Raw genomic sequence first — 22,400 nt, forward strand, 5'->3', positions numbered from 1 at the left:
ACTGTAATTTTTACTCGATCAAAATATAAGCTATTGGCTTTAATGATCTTTCCTCAACGAGATTCCAACATATTTTTATAAAACTTCGTGATTTTAGCGTGAAGAAATTCTTGAAATGCAATTTCTCGAATATCAAATGTATTATTTTTTAAAAGCAATTGTAAATGGAAACAATAAATGGTAATCGGTTGATGAAATATCTGGTGATGGGTTAAGCTAATTTTTATAGAGTGTTTTCTTATGGTATGCAGTTGTTGTCATGCAGAATTATTTCTTAATCAATTTCTTGGCAATAGAATGTTGCGGTATCTCCTTGTTTCAGAAAAGAATAATGAATTATTCTCTTTACAAGTCATCATATAATCACCATAACTTTTTCGATCATAATGATGGTTTAAGATTTCGTTTAGGATTTTCATTGGCGTCCAATCATTGTCCCGATCATTGTACGATTATCGTATAGTATCCATTTCTCATCACAGATTACAATTCTATTCAAGACTGGACTATTGTTTCGAGTTTTATGCAATAAGCACATTTCTAAACTTTTAATTTCCTATCAGTTGGTGCAATATCTTCTTCCTATTTTTTTACTTTATCCATTGCATCCAAATGTCATTTAAAGATACGTGTAACTCTGCCGATGTTTGTTTGCGGCTTTCAATTTATCCTTGTTCAATATAGATTCTCAGACCTTACATTTTTAGAATCATCACTTATAGTCTTCTTATCCATAGAATCTTCTTTGAAAGCTAACCTAATATGTTTCGATTGCACTGCTCAAAATTAGTTTAAATAATAATAATAATAATAATCTCATACAGAAATAATAATATTCGTTCACTTCTCGTTAAACAATTAAACTTACATACAAAAAAGAACTTATTACACAAATAAAATAAATAAGAGATCAAAATATAAGTTAAGTAATATTAGCTTACAAGTCTCAATTGATCGATCATTTGTCCAAAAACAATTGGCAATTTCATGCCATAATATAACTAATTATCTAATGTTAAGAAGATTATCTAATATGTGAAAGTTAAATGTGAACCTAAGTTTCAAACAAGACGTCCAATAATATCAAAGAAAAAAAAAAAAAAAAGAGAAAAGACACCCGACCAATTAAAGCTATTCATCCCACTCTTCCTGCTCATTCACAAAGCGTTAACAATGACACCCACGCGAATCACCCACCGCTTGTCTCTGAATCACGCGAGCCCACGCGTATATTCCTGAATCGCGTGACGTGACCCCCGACCCGGCTCGAAGGTCGCCCGTTCTTCGCGGGATCTCTGGGCGGACGGAGCCGCGTCCTCACCGGCGTGGAACGCCGCGGCGCTCCCTCATTAAACCTCCGTTCCGCAAAAAGCTACGAGTCGAGCTACCCGCTACCCGGGGATAGAATCGTGGCGAAGAGGCGGAACGGGAGGAAAGAGGCGGAAGAAGAGGAGGGGGAGGAGGAGGAGGAGGAATGAAAAAAAGAAGAAAAAAAAAAAAGGACGGACGTTTCATTCACGGAGGCCGTTGCACGATCCCCGTAATTGCCGCTGCAACCGGCGCGCGATTTACCCCCGCTCGCGCGCGGCTCACTCACTCACACCGCCGTACTACGATTCGTTGCCGTGCGCGCGCGCGCTTTCTTGCAGAGAAATACGTTGATCGCTCGATTATGAATGAAATATTCAACGTTCTAACGCGATCTCCGCACGCGAACCACGGGCAGACCGGTCTTCGTCCTCGTGTATCCTCTTTGAATCGTTCTCTGGTCTTCTCAAAGGAGATCTGGGATCATCGGGTGTAAATCGAGGTTTTGATACGAATATATGAATTTTAGTTTGGAGGTTTAGCATTTTGTGCAGCTTCTTTTCCTCTTTTTTTTCTTTTATTTTGGTTTTGGTTTTGATTCTCGTCTTCTGATCTCTGTGCGACGTTGGGATGGGTTGCTTTGGAATGTGTAAAATGCGAATGATGGTTTTGGTAAAGGTGTTTGATGGAGGTAGATGGAGGGTGAAGAGTAATGATGGTTTCAGGTGGTTTCGTAATGGTAAGGTTTCAGACGTTGGGTATGCGAAATTATCCAGTCCAGATATATGTATTGCGATATAAATGGACTCTGGACTTATTTCAGATTAATTTTTTCTGTCCGTTCCTCCATATTGTTCGTCGTGTTCATCATATTGATATTAGAAACGTTTGGTATCACATGATTTCTATGAATTCAGATAAAAATAATTTTAATCTATTTAATGCTCTTAATTAACGAAAATTCAAGAATAAAGCAACTGGAATTTTTCATAGGATCGAGAAAATCACTTGATATTATATCCAAAGTATTATTACAAAAGACGCATAACCTTATAATCTTCATTATGTCATTGTTCTTCTTTACCGACGATATACCATATTCAAAAAAATACTGCCAAATACCATATTCAGAAAATTTCTGCTACATATCTTCTGCTTTAATTCCAACTTTCAAAAGACATTAACCACCGCATAATTTCCTACAATTCTAGCCTCCAGCATCCCGACCCGCGTTCTTAACACAGTCACAACAAGCCGAGCAAACGGATCTCGAAAGTTATCCCTCTTCAGCCGGCTTGCTGACTAATTACAAGAAGAGGACAAGAAGGAGGATCAACGAACTTGCACAAATTATCCCGTGCCGCGATTCTCGCTTTACACGCCGTTTACTCGCGCGAACCTCGCGGCACTGCTAATTATCCCGTTTCTCCCTCGCAACTGACACCAGTGGTCGCGCCAGAAACGACCATGAGGAACACAGGGCCATCTATCACGCGCCGACACGGCCGACATTGTTTCGAATTTCCGATAGCGACGCTAACGGTACACGAACGCGATCGAGCGTAAGAATGGAAGCTACTTTCATCTACCGCTCTTTTCACGTTAAACGTTAATTAACCGAGTCGTTAGCTGGAAGAAGATGAAAAACACAGGTCATGACATCGTTGTTGAACGCGAGTGAAAAGATCTTTTCACGCTTCTTTGTACGATGGTTTTTTTGCGCCCAAGGAGTCAGAAATAAAAGAAAAAAAAAAAAGAGACTTTGAGAAAAATCTTTTTTTTTTTTTTAAAGATTTATGAATTTATGGGATATATAATTTTAAATCGAAGATTTGAATTTTGAATTTATAAAGTTTAAAGTTTAATAAAAGTTTAACAAGAAAGAGTAATTTCCCATCGTGGACGATTGCATTTACTACAACATTCGTTGGAACCGGAGGATTTATGATAATTGTTGTAATTCATTAGCATATTGAAGCTAGGAGAAGTTGGTAAATTCTTTTTTTAAAGACGGCATAACACATATTTCCGCACACATTTAATTGCTAATGATTTTTTCTATCTTTTCAATTCAATGATCGGAGGAATAAGTAAAAAATGGCAGAAGAGAAAATTGAATTAATTAAAATTGAATGAAATAAGGGAACTTTTCAATCTTTCTAACTTTTTGTCGTGATCTAATATACTTCTTTGCCTCATCATCCCTCGAGATATATTCATAAAAATACTACATTACCAACAGAAATTAGCTAACGAAAACTGCATCTGCATTACCAACTGCGATTCACGTGAATTAAACTCTGAAATTATTTTGTTATTAAACCTTATATATACGTATATATATCAGACTCACGAAAGACAAAATTATAACGCGTATCCTCTATGTGCACCATATTCCTTCCAAAATGGATGTGTGAGCTATGTTTTTGCTTAAAGATCGTAGAGAAATCGTCGAGCTGTATCGAGACTGTTGCTACAAGAAAAAGGCGTATTTTTATTATATAAATTGCCATATGGAATAGAACGTTGCTACAAAAGGGTAGGCTTCTGCTCGAGATCTCTTAGCTGATTATTATGAATTACCACTCTGAAATCAGGGTATCAATTATGCCTGTGAGCCGTGGCGCCCCCAAGTAGCACGAAATTATAGTGCACGATGTCTCCTCGTTGATCGAACTGGGGCTTTTTGCGGTATGCAACGCTTGCGTGGAAATCGTCGAGGTGTGCACGTCAAGGAGTACGTTCTATTTCATTAAAATGTATTTAGGATAAAATGTTGCACCCGGAACAAGGGTACATTTCTTTGATCCGTTGATGAGCATGAATTAAAACCGACGTTTTTTGCGCGCCTTGCCACCAAATGATTACATGATTGAGGTTAGGTTTTGTTACACTGCGTGCAAATCTCGTGATAGAAATTCCTCGATGTAAAAGAGACTTTTCTTTCACTTGATTTAGAGAAGAATTTTCGAGAATTAATGTTAATTTTAGAATAAAGGATATTTTTTTCTTTTTTTTACAAATAAATATTAACTTCGCTGAGAAACAAATTCTAAATACGATGAAGAAATTTCATCGAAGGAAGACAATTTCTTCGCGCTAATAATCCTAAGAGAGAAGAAAGAGACGGGAGAAAATGACTCATAAAAAGATTTCGAGGACAAGTTGACAGGAGGTCCTTCCCAGGGGCACACGTTCAAGATGGCGGGATCCACGGGGATCTCATCTCGGCGCATACATCTCATTGTCTTCGAGGAGGGATACAAAGCAGAAGTTTCGTAATCTCACAAAACCTCGAGCCAACAGCGGTGTCTGTGTGGTGCAGCTGCAGTTGCAGAGAATATATCATCCTCGTGTTGCACCGCGGGCGACCGCGGCCCTCCAAAGGCCCAGCCACGAAGACAACCTATATTTTCTCCACCCAGTTCCAAACTCTTAAGGGCAAACGCGATCCCAGACTGGGTCCAGCATCAATTATACCTTCCACAAACACGCTCTTATCTCTCGCGCTTGCCAGACAGCGCGAAATTCGAGCGTGCAAGCTCCGAAGGGCGTGTTTAATGATTTTTCTACGTTATTGTACCACGGAGAGAATATTTAGACTCGAGTTTTTTTTCAGGCGACAATGAATAATGCTCTAATCGAATTTTCAAGAGAAATCTAATATCGTTGGAATATTTATTAAAATTAAAAGAAATGAAAAATAACCTGTAATGATAAAAGAGATAAAAGTTTCTAAAATTAAAAGTATATAAAATGGTTGAAATTCTTTCGACGCGTTTTTGTTATGTTAAATTTTTTACAACCGTGTATTTTATCACAGCTCACAGTTTATCATCAACTTCACGCTTTCGAATACGCTTGAAATTTTTGTTCGTCTCAGAAATCACCCTTTCTGAAAAAAAATAAATTCCTCCCAGGCGTACAACTAAATAAACCGCATCGTTCCATGTTGGACGCGATTCGAACAACGATCGATCGCGAGCTATCGAAGCGGACACGGGAATTCTTTCCAGCCAGTGGATCCGCAGAAAGTGTTGGTCGAGCGTGAAAAGGATCGGAGGTTCCTCGAAAAATAACGGCTCGTCCATTTCTTGCCAAGTTCGAATTCCTGACCCCGAAGGATCTCGAAGCCGTGGTTATAACCTCGGAAGAGCACCGACTCGGAACAACGTCACGTTAGCCGGTCGCGATGGGGCCCCGTGGAATTTTTCCTCTCGGTCGATCGGTTTCTCTATAGGGAAAAACAGCTGGTGGAAGTAGCCGAGTCCGTTGCAAAATCGAGCCGAGGCCAGGAACGAATTTATGGAATGTAGCTAGAGCGTTGCTTCGTCGCGTTTTATACCTTCGTTCTTCCGTTCCGTCTCGAGTTCTGATCTCTCTTGGATTTCCTTTAACCTAAATTAAGGTTAAAACGTAAAAAGAATGACGCGTACCTTTACCTTGTGCTTTTACTTATTTTATTTATTTAACTTGCAGTAACGTGTAAAAATGTTTTTAATGTGACATTGACATGGATCACTAATTTTTCAATTAAACAATCTAGTTTTTTTTTTATCGAACTTGAAGCAAATTAATTATGTAACAATGAAGATACAAAAGATTTGAGGTTATGTCAACATTGTAGAAATTTATACATATGAAAAAATAGAACATTAAATTAAATAAAATACTTTAGACAATGTTATTTCGTTTTAATTTATCTCGTAAAATAATTTGTTACAATGTATATAAGCAATTTTCCATTGAGAATTACGAGCCATTTTTTAAATTTATATAATTTTTTTCCCCAAACAAAATTTAACACTTCGACATCGATAATGTTTATTTACGACGAGAAAAATACTTCCCTTAATTATTCGATGGTTCTAAATCATCTTCCATCAGGTGTACGGTGTTCTTCGAGGTAGGTCTGTAATAAAAGTCACGTCTATGACATCATGAAACCTCGTCACTACAGCTGTTGCGTAACGACAATGACGAGTTAATGAGAAGAACGCTTTACGATATATGAAAAATTCCACGCTGGTTAACCGTTGACAAGTGACAAGATAGCCATAGCGAATATAATTGAGAAAGAAGAACAAAGATTTAATATCTCCTATAATTAAATATAATTTTCAAAGTCAATCACGGATTAATATTTTATCAATTCATCAAGAAGTATTGAAATTTCTTTTATTTTTTTTTTTTCTTTATTATAATCTTTTCAGACAAAGAGATACTACGTTTAAAATTTTCTCTACCCATGTATATTATATATCTTCAAATTATACACATCGTATATACGTATATAATTTTAGAAGCTGATTATTATAATAATTTTAAATATTCTTCATTATTTTACAAATTATTTTACAAATATAGACAAATATGAATATATAGACAATAGAAATATATAGACAAATGAAACCTGATATAATATCATATATCACGTACATATCCAATATAAAAATAAAATAATAACTATAATTTTCACATAACCTAATACAGTTGTCAATCCCCTAGCGGACAATCAACGAACTAATCTGCACACTTGGAAGAAAATTCTCGTGACATTTATAACGGAGGACAGGAACAGGTGTTCGACACAAGGAACAAAGATATAAACAGACACAAATCTGGGACATACGAAAAACGTTGCATACGCTGTTATAACTTTTGTTTACGCTATTGCATCCAGCTGGTGCATTTGCTTCGAGCTGTTATGCGCCTTATACGGCGTTGCAGTATGCAAAACATGACGTGAAATGAACTAGGATGAACGGATGCTCGGAATTTACGTTTATGACTCTCTGTCAAGTTGTATCACTACTGTATATACAGCTGATTCACTTTGTAAAAACGGATAACGTTTGTATGTACTTCAATTCTTCTTTAACCTATTCTCCAATTTTTTAACAGATATTTCCGTTATCTCGTACACGTGGAATTTCTTATTTTCGTTAGATTTTTACTGAAAATTGAATCAGAATTAGACTAGATTTTGAATTTTTCAACTAACTTTCATTTCTAGTTTCGCATATTTCTCGAAATATATCGATGTATCGAGAAAAATAAATAATCTTAAGTAAGGTAATAAAAACGATCGGTATTGGATTCTTTTAAAATAACAAAAATATTTCGTATTGCAAAGTTGATCGTGATACGAGATAAAATAGTTTTGGTGTAAAATATTTAGCCGACAATTTGTTAACGTTATCTTTGCGCATAGTTCGACGTTACGTTTTAGCCTTGTGTCGAAGATTCCATGCGTGCGGAGAAATCGTAAATTCGTGCGGAATTCCTTTATGTAACGATTCTCAGATGCTAAGTTCGACCGACGGAATTTGTGTCGAACAGGTATCTGAAATTCCGGTCACCTTCCACCTTTCGTTAATCGCGACCTTTATCTTGCTAGTCACTCGCGATAGAAAGAGTACCGCGCTCCCTGACCTTTGTTAATATTCAACGTCTCTATGGAAAACTTTTCGTTTTCCATAGATTCCCTTCCTCTTGTATATCTATAAAGATAAAATGGAAAATAGAATATCCTCAAAAGCCATACATTCAAAAAATACATGAAATAACAATTAAACAATTGCAAAATTCCAATTCTCCGACGAATAATAATATATATTCTCTTGCAACTAATTTTATCAATCGAATCAATTCCTAATTGTATCAAATACTCGAATATTTTAACAATCTTTTCTCCAAAAATCTCAATCTCATCATAACTGTCTAAAAATTCTCTCGATCACGCGTATAATTAAAATACTATCTTTCGAAAACAAAATTTCAACCTCGTCACGATCTACAAATATTCTCGAATCATCGAATTGACTAATAAATATTGACCAATGATAGAGAACAGATTCCTTGAATCGAATCACGCAAGAAATTCCTACGGTAAACACGCGATCGGTGGCTACGCCACTGTGCAACAGCGAGCAAGAACCGGTGACCTGCCACGCCCTGTCGAGGTCGTCGCGCGCCTCTCTCGCCGACGACCGGCGTACCGACGTCGACCGCGGCGCACCGACGACCGCTGCCCACCAACCTAACCAGATCAACATCGCCCCACTGCTTCCCGCTACGCTCTGTCTCCCGCTGTGCTTCCGTCTCTCCTCCTTTCCCCTCTCTTTCCCCTCTTCCCCTCTTTTACTCTTGCCTACTCTTTTCTCACCAGCGTATTTTCATCTCGCTCTCTCTCCAATCTCTTTCTCTTCCATATTTTTAGCGGTTGCATTTTCAGTTTCTTATTTATATTTATATTTATGCGTCTCTATGTTTGGTTTAATTAGTACGATGGCCGCTGGTGCGACACTAGCGCCACGTGACCATTAACTACTAGCACCTAATAGCAGTTTGTATATTCGTTTATTTATTAGTTCTATTCTTTTTTTTTTTTTTTTTGGTTTTGAAATTTTTGAGATATATTTTTCACGATCCGAAAGTATGGTAATATTTTTCAATCAGGATGAGTTATTAAAATTAAGTTTTCAATTAATTTCCATCGGTTAAATATTTTATTTGTACTGTAATTTTTCGTCTTGTAATTTCTATAAATATACTCGTAATTCCTGATTATTAATCACAAGTTAACAAATTTAATTTCCTTTTAAAACACGTTAGAATTCTATCGATAAATTAATCTCCATTTCCAATCTCGACCGTGCAATCAAGGGGTTAATTAACCAAGAAATTTTCTTCCTCAAACATATCTCTTTTATCTTTATTTCTTTTTTTTTTCTTCTTTTTTTTTTTTTTCTTCCCATTTACCACATCTTACGGCTTCCTCCCAAGTGACTCGTTCCTTTTCTACTTTCTCCTCTCGCGATAGAATTCATTTTCTTCTTTTTATATTTCTACGGGCCGAAGTGTCACACACCGTTCTATCTCTTATTTCCATTTCCTCTTTCTTCGACGATTTCAATTCAAATAATATTCCCCATCGTTTTGGACCGCGCCCAATGTTTACGACGAGATTCTCCAACTTTTTTCCCATCCTTCCGAGCGAAGGAATCATAGTGCGAGTTTCTCGAGTACGCTTCTCTTTCTCCGCGGAATTGCGGTTACCGAGAAAAGATAGCGCGAGGATCAAGGGGTCAATCGGCTGACTCGCGACATCGCGCGATTCCATCTTTTCCTCTTTCGTTCCTCTCTCAGTTATCTCGGCGAATAAATTTTCAATTTTACAAATGAACGTGCGCGCGCGCGTTCAATCGGGAGAATTATGCACTTCTGCCTGCAATTTATCGCGAATATGGGGTATCGCGAGATTGTAGAGGATTTTTAACGCTACGCGGTGTTCAGAACGAAATTATGAGTCGAGTTAAAACGTTATTCGTCATTTTACGATTAATTATTGTTGGAACGCAAATTTCTAACACCGTTGATTTATGTATACGCAGGTCTTGGATTCTTGCCGCAACGATCTATTGAGCTACGTAAATAATGATCATCGATTTGAGAATGCTTAAAATTTATAACACATGATTCGATATTTCAATCTTACGTTTGATTATATATCAAGAAAAATTTTATTATATATATATCAATTAGCAATTAACTCAGTCGCTCAGTTTAAATTATATATTTCTCTAAAATGAATAGATTAGAAAATAATATATAAAATAATATGAAGAGATAATAATCCGTGTATCATTGGTAATGATATATTCGCATAATAGAGATAAAAAAATTTTGCAAAAATTTAATTAATTCGCTTCTTAACTCAGTGAATATATTTTTTATGCACTCGCAAATTATTACAATTTTTATAGATAGATGCAATCAATTTTTAAAACCAAAAAAAATTTTCTAAAATATTCCCTGTATTTCCCTGTCATCCATCGAACCTATATCCTCTTGATCATCGTTCACGCGTTTAATCAATTCCCTTCGTTCATCCACGAAACGCAATCAACTACGTAACCACGCCCACTCCGTCATCCCCCTTCTCTCCACCCTGTCAGCTTCTATTTTCCACGCGATTTTTATCCTGTCCCCAACGTTCAAAAAACGTTGTTATCTCTGATTTTTCACGCTTTCACGTGAATCCATCCGTTCTTGCCTTACTTTTTAATCAACCGATGTCCCCGGCCCCCAGATTTTAATTATTATTCCGGACCCCGCGAAAAACGGGAACGAAACTTGGAGTAATTAGAGGCGAAACAAGCCCGATCCGTCAATTAAACACGATGGAGACGCCAAGTTTATTTAGATAGGGTACAGTGTCGTGTTGCCTTCGAAGAAAGTGGTGTCTGTGACAGAGGGAATATCGTGTTCCACGAGGAAACACGTCGGAGATAACGATAGCGTGGGATCGTCGATGGAGGTTTCAGGAGGATTAATTTATTGGTTTGCGGGGAAAACGTGAAATCGTGTCAAGGATTATGCCTTTAATATTTAATATAGGCTGTGTATTTAGGCTGTGTATTGAATTGTAATTTATGATTGATGAATTTGGATGTGTGGTTTACATTTCTAGTTATTAGAATTTATTTAATTTCTTAAATGTAAAATTTAGAAAATTTATTAAAATATAATCAAAATACCTTCATATAAGATTATCAAGAAAGTAAAAAATTGTTAGGATTTATCGATGATAGAAGAAATACGCTACGAAGGAAAAAAAAGTTTAAATATTGGCTTACTTTTAATAGAGGCAAATTTCCTTTGAATCCTTGAATCCTTAACGTATTGCTTCAGATGCAATTTAAATAAACCAGTTTCCATGCGGAATCTCCTGATATTTGCATATTAATGGAGAACTCAAATAGAGATTAAAATATCAGTGATCCAAGAAAGTTAAGGAGTGTAATGAGATAAGATAAGAAAAAGCAAAAAAAAATCAGGAAATCAGGAAATTCTAAAATGATATTAACGAGTTTCAAATACAAATTACATTTATCAAGCTAAATGAAGAAAATTAAAAATTAGAATAACCCTACTAAAGAAAAATCATTTACCCTTATCATTTTTCCTAGCAACAATAATAAAATCTATATTCCCATATTCCTAACATGAAGAAACTATTTAAAAGCACACACACAAATCACAGAAATAAAAAAAAAAGGATTGTGATAATTATGATAATCTCTTTTTAATGATAAATGTTACATACAAATGTTTCATGGACAACTATATAACAATAACAATAAATCCTCCCATCTACTGTCATCGTACAATACGTTAACATCCCATATTCTTCTCGACAAAATAATGCTGCTCTAACCTAAAAAAAAAAAAAAAAAAAGGCAACCATTTAAAAGATTCACAACTTCCTATTCGATACGAAAACCATTCAGCTTCATCGAGCAAACACGACTCGTAGCATCGCTTCATTTCCATCCGCTGGTGTCTTATAGCGTACAACGAGGAAATTGTCCCGTAACGAGCCTCTAAATTCCCATTAAACGAGGCCAGCGTGAAAAAGTGGACGGCGACGAAAAAGCGGTGGTGGACTGTGAGGCGTCCTTGCGGACAACGCTCGTGTCGTCGTGTAATTGAGAGACATTCAGAGTGCATTAGCGCTGCTGGCCAGGGGGCAGGCAGGCGTATTAATTGCTCATCAGCAGTAATGAAGGGTTTGTAAGCCGATATTAGCATAACTAACAGGTTTCCCGGTAATGAAGCCACGCTCACGGTCACGATGCCACCGGTCTCTTTATGTCTTTCTGAACCCTCTCGACGGGCCGGCGTACAGCAGCCGGATGGATCTTTCATTATGAGAAGAATTATCTTAGATATTCCCTCTGTGGAACATGATTTTAAGCGGAGAGGATTCGAATGTGAATGGAAAACTTTGAAATAATTGTTTCAACTCATAATTCGATTGTTATTAGATTCTTTGTGAAAAATTTGATGTGATAGGTACGATTGGTTAGGTTAGGTTAGAATTTCTGGATTATTATATTTTTTTACGAAGAATGTAATATTCTAGACACGATTGGATTAGATTCTAGGATTTCTAAACTGTTACACTTTTTATGAAGAGTGTAATTTCTAAGTTGCAATTAGTTAGGTTAGGTTAGGTAGATGGAACGTGGAATTATACTGAACTTCATATTGATTCAATGATTCAGGAAAGAAAGTTTGAAAACTTTACAGAAATATAATTCAAATGATAGTAATAATCAAAAATATTTTCGAATATAAAATGGGAGAAAAGAATTAGATTAATTCGATTAATTTTTTGTACACTCTCAAAATTTTCTAGGATCAAAACAAGTAAAAAGAAACGAACTAGAAGAATGGATTTTCAAGCAGAAAGCAAAACGATAAAATCTCGTCTCAAGTTCGAAAGGTGGAAAGAATGCGAAAGAACTCGTTTATTTCGATTTCATGTTTTTCTGAAGAGATAGTGTTCGATGATAGCTAACTCTTAATTAGCGAGACGTGTTTTCGAGACGGTAGCGGATTCGAGGATTTCTGTTGTTGATTTCCACGTGGAATGCAAGTGCCGCTCTGGCTGGCTGATGTTTGTTAAGCTTATTCAAACATGGATTACGATGGTTATTAAAGCAATTCAACTAATTGACGTTCGCTTAATAAGACTGTAGGGAAGAACATAATTATATGTACAAAAGAGATTTGGTAAATAATAGTTGTTCGATTCTTAATAAATTGCTCGTTCGAAAATAAATTGCCTCTTCGAGACTTAATAATATGAATAATAATATGAAGAAGCATGTAATAACGAGGAAGAAATATTTACACAAAGCTGTAAAAAAAAAAAAAAAGAAATTAAATAATATTGTAACGCGGATTATAATCTTTAATAATTAATAGACGATTAAACTATTATTTAATCAATCGAGTAAAATTGCATGGAGCATATATAAATCACTTTGTTTCAAACGAGATCTTACGAAACGAGAGAATTTATTCAAATTCGATCGTTAATGTTCTAGCGTTACGATAAATCCAAATCCTAGGAAAAAAATCCTCATCGATAAATATATCTAAAACTCCGCGCGAGTCCAGCCTCGAAGAGGATCGTAACGACTTGGCTTATCTGCTCGACGGAGAAAAAAAAAAAAAGAATCGCGTTTAGAATTTAAATTGCGACCGACCCACTTGGTTATCAACAGCCACAGAGACGGAGGAACAGTTACAAGTGGCGCCACCGTGCCATTACACCGCCGCCATGAGGGAAAATTGCCCACCTCGAGATTTCGAGGATCGAATCGACGGCTTATCCGTGTCGCTTATTTCGTGAAATCGATAAGAGAGAGCCACGTGAGCGGAATAAATTGTCGGTGGTCCTCGAAACGTGCCCTCGTCGTCATTCGAAACAATCGGAGAAAGTATCGAGCGAGGAGTTGAAGAGAGAGGAGAGAAGGAGGGACAGGGAAAGAATAAAAAAAAAAAATACGCGAAAGGTCGAGGCGATAACGAGATCGCGATAGCCACACGACGAAGACGTGTATCGGATGGTAATAGTATATGCATAAAAGGCGAGTTCGAGCATCGGTGTACCTTCTCGTTGGACGAGAGGAGTCGATAATGAAGAGGAGACGGAACATCTCCTTCGAGATACGTTCGAGGAGAAGATTATATTATAATATTTTCGAATAACATTTTCTTGACTTCCTGATGGCATGTGTATAACGGTAAGGATGTTGGCCGCGGCGTGCGCTCCCTGCTCGCTGTAGATAACAGTTGTACAGGTAGGAAGATTTAGATTAGCGTCATCTGCATGCAAATTTTAATGCACGATATTCGAACTGGGTGTATCTTTGATGGCCCATGATGGCTCTCGTCTTGGAGGAACTGCAGAATGGAACGTGCTTACGCTACGACTTTATTTTACGATTTAAAATGATTCTGGTGGAATAATAAATTCTTCTTTTCTTACAGTCTTTTTAAAATATATTTGATCTTCTTTCGCTTCGTGTATATATATATATGTGTATGTGTATGTGCTTTCGCCTAGATCAATCGAGAAACGTGAAAAAACCGATATTTATTTTGAAACGAATATAAAATTGAATTTTCTAAAACTTTTCTCTATTCTAGAAATTTCCTGGATTTCGTTCTTTGATTCCATCCCCATAGCGTGAAAACAGGGAGGAACAAGGGACGGAGCGAGTGGGCGGTTAGACTTTATTATTCGAGCATTGTTACAAATTGCCGCCCCCGCGTACCGCTCACGGACCGGCGCATTCTATTATCGGCTAAACCCTTGATAAATGCCTGTCTCTTTCGCGGCCCGGTCCTCGGCAATAACTCGTTATTAAAGTGCGGCCTCGCGATAAACTGGCGCCGATAAATCGGCCCGATTCGCACCGCTCGCAAATTCTACTTTCCTACGTCTGCCCGCCCGTTTCGCGAATCAACGAAACTTCACGCCCGGGGAGGGGAATTTTCTACTCTTATTTTCGTAACTTTGCATTTCTATCTGCGCCATCTTATCGTTCAAGAAATTATTATACTAGGGAGGTATAATAACATGGAGGTAGATCGAACAGATGATTTTTTTATTTCTAGTTTGACCTTTGGAGAATTGTTAGAATTGTTAGAAAGAGAAATTGGTTTGAACTATTACATTATATATGTATAATAAAATTATTCCGAATTATCAAACTTGTCGAGTATGACAAATTTCAGAATCTTTAAAATTCTCTAAACTTATTCGTCGTATCGGTAGTGTACATGGTATACTTATTCAAAAATTTATTATAGGTTGTTCAATAATTCGATTTTGATTCTTTTCATATAATTTAAAATAGAATAATTTTATGTAATCTTGTTTAATTATGATTGCATACTGTGCAATGATACATTGAAAAGTATTAATTCACGTATAAACTATCTAATCTCCATCTATATGATAATATAATACATATGTAACACCTTTTATCAAGTATTAGTAGAACTGTCTTTCCGATATAACGAATAACGATATGAATTTCATTCCTTACACAATCTTTGATAAATAGTTCTTCCGTTTCTTTATGAACAATTAACATTATCACTAATCAAATATTTCTTTCCTAAAATTTTTCCCTTCTTCGAAATACATTTTCCTTATCTTTTCCTAAACATTGTCATATTTTTTTCTTTTATGACGATCCAAATGATCCATCGCATTAAATCACGTCATACTTCAAACTAATTCCTCGGCTACCGAAGAAACACAGCGGGAGGAAACAAATTGAGCAAGACTGATTTTACTTTCACACACGGGAAAGGGAGGAGGGAGAGAGGGAAGGAGAGAGGAGGAGGAATTCTTGGCGGTGAAAATTCCGATCGAACCGATTTCCCCGCTTCTCTGGCTATCATGTCCATCGATCTAGGAACAGCTGCTGCTTCTCGCGCCGCTTTTCGTCGTACGCACGGGCTCGTACGACGCCCGGCCGACCCTGAACTTTCTAAGCTAATTTAAATTCTCGAACGACGCTGCTCGTGGCCGCCGACTCGTAGAGACCTTTGGTCCCGGCCTCGATCGCCTTTACTTCCGGTGAAAACTCTCCGCCTAACCTCTCTTCGATCGATTTTCTATTTTCGCGTCATCTTTAAATGAGAAACTATATATATAATATGATATTGAATTAGATATTTGTGAGAAAGTGACAATGATGTTGTCAATGAAATGAACAGGTTATGTTTGAGGGGAAGACACGTTGTCAAAGGATTTTTAAAGTAAATCAGAAATTGATGTATCAGAGAATGTTTCAAATACGAGGTAAAGTTGTTGAAAGATCGTACAAAATTCAAAATTCATATGGTAAGCATGTGTTTGCAATTTTTCTCGTGGTGAAGATCGTGCATGCTGATTTATGTCCGTTTTTTTTTGAGACAAATTAACGTGTTGACGATTGGCCTCGTGATTTTCTCATTTTATGCAGACTCGTGAAATTCTCAAATCTATCGAGATATGTTTTTTTTGAGACATCGGCATAATGCAAAGAGGCGACGATCCTATCGACATATTGTACAGTTAAAACAGTATAATGGAAGAAATGCAAATTATCGATATGATTTATTGGCCAGAAATGCATGGCATCAAAGATGAGGACGGAAACACAGAAGAGAGTTGGACGATTAGCGTTGCCGCGAACACGTGTTTGAGATTTATCGCTGGAATCTCCTCGAGTTTTATTCGCCTTTTATTTGAGCTATGGTCATATGGTAAAGCAAAAACAAATAGTGCTATCAAATATTCTTCTTCCTGTTTTTATTTACAAAATATACAGGAAGCTTAGAGCAGAAGCGATTTGAATGCTTCCCAATAAAGCAAAAAAAAAAAAAAAGAAAAAAAATCGTTATATATACAAACAGACGATAATGGATGCGATCATCCAGTTTCTCTTTCTTCACTTTGTTATATTATGTTTTCAAACAGCTGTTTCACTATCCAATAAATTTCCATGAAAAAACAATCTCTAACAGTTTCTCGCAAACTCAATTTCCTACTTCACCTGGTACCAACAGGAAAAGTGTTAGAAAACAACGTATTATTACTGCTTGTGCTTAACAAGATTACCATAAACGTACAAACATAACCTACTCCAAATAGCCATCTTGTCAACTCTTCAAAGATGTACAACCGCGCCACGCAATAAATCCCTAAACACTCGTTGCAATGCTCGTACAATAACTTCAAACTAAAACAAACAAACAGCCACGCCAATACTTGCTTAATAAACTCTACTTTCCATTACTTCTACTTTCTTACTTCTTCAAACCCAACCAAATCCATCTCAAACCAACACCATCGAAGCCAAAGGATAAAAGCGGAAAAACTGCACTTTCCATCGCTTCTCACCCTTCTTCTTCAAATCCAAATCATCTCTTTTGATACTTCGATACTATTTTTCATCCGAAAATCTATCCGCGACTCGATCCCTCCCCTTTCCTTCCCTTTTCTCCACTTCCAAAAAAAAGAATCCCCTCGTCATACCTGGGATCGTCCACCCACACGCCTGTGGCCCGTGTGTAAAAAAAAGAAAGAAAGAGAGAAAGAAAGAAAGAAAGAAAAGAAAAGAAAAGAAAAGAAAAACAACAACATCGGCGCAGATCTCAGCGCATCGACCTCATCGCTTGGTCTCACCTTCAACCTCTCGGGGCTGGCTCGTTGCAAGCGGCAACACTCGAAAGAGCATAGCAGGGTGATCAAACGGGGAAAGTGGTCGCCCGGAGGAGAGGCTCGCCTGTTCGAGGCGGTCTCTTCGAAAGGCAACCTTGTAATGACCTCAGCTGAACCCTGCCTATGCACTCCACCAAGGAGCGGAGAGGAACGGAAAGAGAAAGACAGAGATAGACAGAGGGAGAGGGAGGGGGGGGGGAGAGAGGCTAGGCGGAGAGAGGGACTATATTATACAGCCATAACCGTGCCTCTCTCGCACACAGCGCGCACACACACACACACACAGAGTTGGACCGAGCGGAGGAGCGCACCTATGGCCACCGGCGGACCTTCGTGCGGTCGCCGGTTTATCTGCAGGAAATCTACTCTTGTAGGCATGCCAGCGGATCTGGGCGGCGGCGCGCGGGTGTGCAGGGGCGCGGTGGCGGCCCTCACGGGGGCCTGGTGTCCCCCGTGGAACCGCAAGCCGCCGCCACACTACTGTGGATCCGCGGCGCGGAGAAGCGAATGGCAGCGCCGCGGATAGAGTAGAACAGCGTGCTACCAGCGGGGGATCGCGGTCCCGATACAAGATACTGCCACGTGTTACACGGTGTTCGCCACCAGAAGAAACGCTCGCCTCTCCGTGTCCCCCTCCTCCCAACGGTGGAGGAACCCTCGCTCTCCCCCCTCCCCCTTTGGTGGCTCTTTCGGTGGTAGCCCGGATATCCAAGTGGTAGCCCCGTGCTGCCCGGTTGACCACCTCGAACAATGCGCCTCCAACCTCTTCCGGGTGTTTGAATAATGGCCGCAAGGCGACCGGGACACGGCGCGCTCTCGCGCGTTCAACATTCCTCGGTTGGGCTGGGTTCGCTTCCTATTCGTTTCGAGGATAGTCTTCCTTCGCTTCGTCTTGGTTGAACTTTGTACATCATTCGTTCGACTCATTTCGAGTTGATATATTGGATATGGATATGAATATTGGACAACGTTGTCATCGGGGCACATTTAATGTTATGATTATTTATTCGAGATAAGAAAATGCATCAGTCTCTTACCTCAAAGTTTGAAAACGAATTATCTATCTTGCTCCCTGACTTCAATCAATTTATTCAATCGTGTCGTTATTCGATATTCCATTTCTTCAAACTTTTGCAAATCAAGATCTATTTGTTCAGTTCCTATCTCACTTATAGACTTCACTCGCAGAGCTTGTTTAAACATCGTTTAAATTGAATTTTACGGAACAATCGATGCATATCGCTGCGACGATTCCTTCTTCGAAAAGTACAGAAAAGGATCCACGAAGAGTGTTAATATAAGTGATGTTCAACTTTCTTCCGCGCGTTGTCATTAGTACGTCGCCTGTTTCGTTTATCTCGGCGTTTCATCCCTGGAATAACCTCGTTTCTTCTCTCGCGATCTCGGTGGCTCGGTTATCGGCCGACAATCGGCATACATAGCGCATACGCACACGCGTGTACTCGCTTTCGAGATGCCATTCGAGATTACGCAAATGAACGAGGACGATGCGCCTTCCACGGTGGGATAAAAGAAGGAGGGAAAGAAAAATGGCGGAGCAAAGGAATTGAAATGTTCGCGAAGAAGAGACACCTAGCGGCGACAACCAGCCCTTTCTTTATCGGCGAAGCGGCGAGTTCATCGATAAATGTAAGGTTTCAGCAATAATCTACCAATTAGATGGTTTGTGCTGTCAGCACGTAAATTAAGATGCTGTCATCTTGCCACGATCATTACTCCGCTTTCCCCTCGAACGCGAATAATTAGGAGAAATTTCAATATTTACATGGAGGATGAAGTTTTATAAGTTTTTATGGAAGATTTTAGAAAGAAGTAGCAAATTTTTATTCTTCCTTCATTACAAAACATTCTTCATCTTAATCACAAAACTAGTCATAAATAAATATCGCTGATCATAAAATCTCACTCAACAAAATTATAAAATTTCACCAACTAATTTATCTCTGGCACCAAAACCAATCGTTTCTTCAAAATGCCATAAAAATTAGCATATTGCAGAAAGAAATTCAGAATCAGAGACACGAGAAACACAAAAAGAAGAAAAGAAGAGAAACTTCTATCCAATTTATCATAGCTTTTCTAAACTCGAGTCAACGTATCAAAATCTATTTCCCAATATATATTATTCTTCCCATTACGCATATTCCGTACAATGGCCGTCATCCTTGTTGTGCCCAGAGGGGTTATTCCCGGTATCCATTTCCATCGTATTAGAAATTACGCGTTTAATATCTTTGGTTGGTCTCCCATAAAAGTCAAGAAGAGCGTTCACGAGAAACGAAACGCAAAAGTGGAGGGAGGAGGGGAAAAGGGAAGGGGAGGGGAAGTTACATCGATCACGTCCTTTTCAGAGAGTGACATTTAATACCGTGGGTGGTGGGCGCCACGCCAAGAGAAATGTCATGGGGCATGTAACGCCGGCAGCGTTGTGCATCGAGAAAAATCCAGCCAGACTATGACATAAATTTGTCAGTCGAGCGATTCCAACCGGGCAGAATGATACATTCAGATCGTTTATCATTTGGCATCGTTTTACGTCTAATTTCATTTTCCTTGTTAAGCAATATAGCCACATCCGATTAAGCATGCGACATTGTTTGATGCATTGTAAACGATAAATTAAGATACTTTATTATACAAATTATACAAATCGTTGGAAATTATGCGATGACTCCATTCGTTTTACACGTGTATTTTTTTTTTCTTTCTCTTTTTCTTTTTTAATTTATTACTGATTAACTTAAGTTTTTTCACGTCTCACGTTCAATTTATTGTATTCCCTAAGTGAAATATTTGCAGAATAGAATTATCCACCATTCAACTATAATTTATGATAATTAATCGTTAATTAAAAATGGATTAATTATAATGAATTGAAATTTAATTAATTATAACTTTATATTTTTCAAGGATGATTTTATTACGAGCGGAAGAAAATACTATAAAAAATTTTTTCACTTTTAAATTATATCCTCACATTGACATTCACATTCTCCAAATGGCTGCAACAACTTGATGGCTTACAAATAAAAAATTATCCTTATCCATCAACAACTTTACAACCAACCTCTATAATATCACATTCCTATTTATCTCCCCTAATTAGATTTAATAATTTAATAGCAGATGTCGAGAGTGTGCACTTTTACAACGTCGTAATTCACACTGACAGCCAGTCAAATGAAAAGCTCGTTTGATCGACGCACGCCGAACGAAGTTTTAATTGCGATCAAAGATGAATAGGGGAAGAGGCGAGATGTTTACCCAACGAGATCTAGCGGCAAGGGGATCAACTAGAACCGATGCGCGGTGTTCTCGTTCAATGATTTTTCATTGGAGGAAGGTGAATTGCAAACGATCTCATTACTCGTCGCCAAGTATCGATGTTGGCATACGCGCGATAGCATAAACGACTTTTACGATCGTGAAATTTATATTGGCGACCCGAATGGAATTTTACGAGTTCTCGCCGTGTGTGTCTTACAAATTGCTTTCCCCTCTGGCTAATAACCTCGATCACTCGTCGCGATTTTTATTTCTATACCGCTCTTTTGCTGTTCGAATCGGCGAAAAGAATTCTGGTTACTCAGGTAATTGTATCGAAAACTTATTCCGAGTGTGAGAAATATGCAAAGAAGTACAAAGAAGTTTATTGGGATAAGAAAAATTACGTTTGTAATTCCTTGCCTTCGAGAACATTTTCTTTTCTTTTTCTTTGTCTTCGAGGACAAATTTATTAAAGCTAGGCTTTCCATATAAATACGCCTTGTTCAAAGATTGTGTAATTGTCATTGCAATACACGGACGCCATCTATCGTCAAAAAAAATTTCTAACCTATACTTGAGCCGTATCGATAGTTAAATTCGATTTCACAAGTATCCAATTTTTATTTTAATAAGTCGGTTAATTAGCATCTTTCATCATATTTTTTTTTTTATTTTATCATTCTCGTTGTAACGTCAAGTATATCGATTTTATTATTTTACGCGAATGCAGAAGATGCTGCGAAAACGGTACAATTGCACAGTCGCACACGAGAATGATGTAACAACCGCTCCCACATACGTCTATACATCACGCGAGTCCCGCGAGAAATGGATATACATATAAAACCGCCTTTCCAATACGCCGTTTGCAAACCGCCAGGCTACCGAAGTGAGATATTAACTGTCCAATTGGTTCACGCTAGATCGCGCTTTGCCGCATTTCAATGAACGCAATTTGATAGTCGACGAATGGCGTGCCAGGATTTATTTAACGTGGTAATTGAAAATCGAGAATTTCACGAGGTTTGAAATGTGGAAAAATTATGAAGTTTTCTTTTTAATTTAAAAAAAATAGTATCAATTATCTTTTTGATATTTTCTGGAATGAAAATAAAATTATTTGCTCTAATTTTATTTCAAATATATGAAAATCTACATTGATTGATGAATTATATAAAATATTCTGAATCAAAACAATGTAATTTTAAGTTTCTTTGTAATCTTAATTTCAATCTTTTTTTTTTTATATAATTAATCGATAAATTCAAAGAAATCGTTTACAAGGTCTCTTAAAGAAATACTTTAAAAAGAAATGAAGAGAATCGCGAGGACTTTTCGTTCGCTATACTTACACGATAGACTTTACCGGATTAAGAGAGAAGTATATGGCAAAAGGTGTCTGTGGGGCAAGGTGACAACGACGCGTCACTCGAGAAGCAACATGCCAACTGGTACACAGCACCGCTAATGAGACAGCTGCCCTTTTCGCGAGTGAATCGCCCATTTCGCGTATAATAAGCTTACGTTTTGTCCTTAGTCTGAGTCACATCATAAGACACACGTGTTACTGTACCGTAATGTTATTTGTAAATTATCCTCGCGACAAGTACAGCTGCACTTAATCGGTATAATACAACTTTTTGGCGAATTTTTTTTCTTTTTCTTGGGAAATTTTAAAATAAATTGCATATCATCAGTTCTACGATAAGAGAATGGAATTAAA

General features: G+C 37.8%; 1 protein-coding gene across 5 annotated transcripts in view; it reads right to left on the reverse strand.

Moving 5' to 3' along the window:
• LOC100578423 overlaps positions 1-22,400 on the reverse strand; it is a 340,640-nt gene that overhangs the window by 2,016 nt on the left and 316,224 nt on the right. Inside the window, exon 6 of one of the 5 annotated variants that reach the window (XM_016915973.2) lies at positions 6,099-6,220. The exons of the other annotated variants lie outside the window; for them this stretch is intronic. Within the exon in view, the coding sequence (XP_016771462.1) occupies positions 6,182-6,220 (39 nt within the window). The 3' untranslated portion in view covers positions 6,099-6,181. Of the gene's footprint in view, positions 1-6,098; positions 6,221-22,400 lie in introns of those variants that run through there. 5 annotated transcript variants of the gene reach the window in all.

This window comes from Apis mellifera, linkage group LG13 (genome assembly GCF_003254395.2).
Source record: "Apis mellifera strain DH4 linkage group LG13, Amel_HAv3.1, whole genome shotgun sequence".
NCBI classification, from domain to species: Eukaryota; Metazoa; Arthropoda; class Insecta; order Hymenoptera; family Apidae; genus Apis; species Apis mellifera.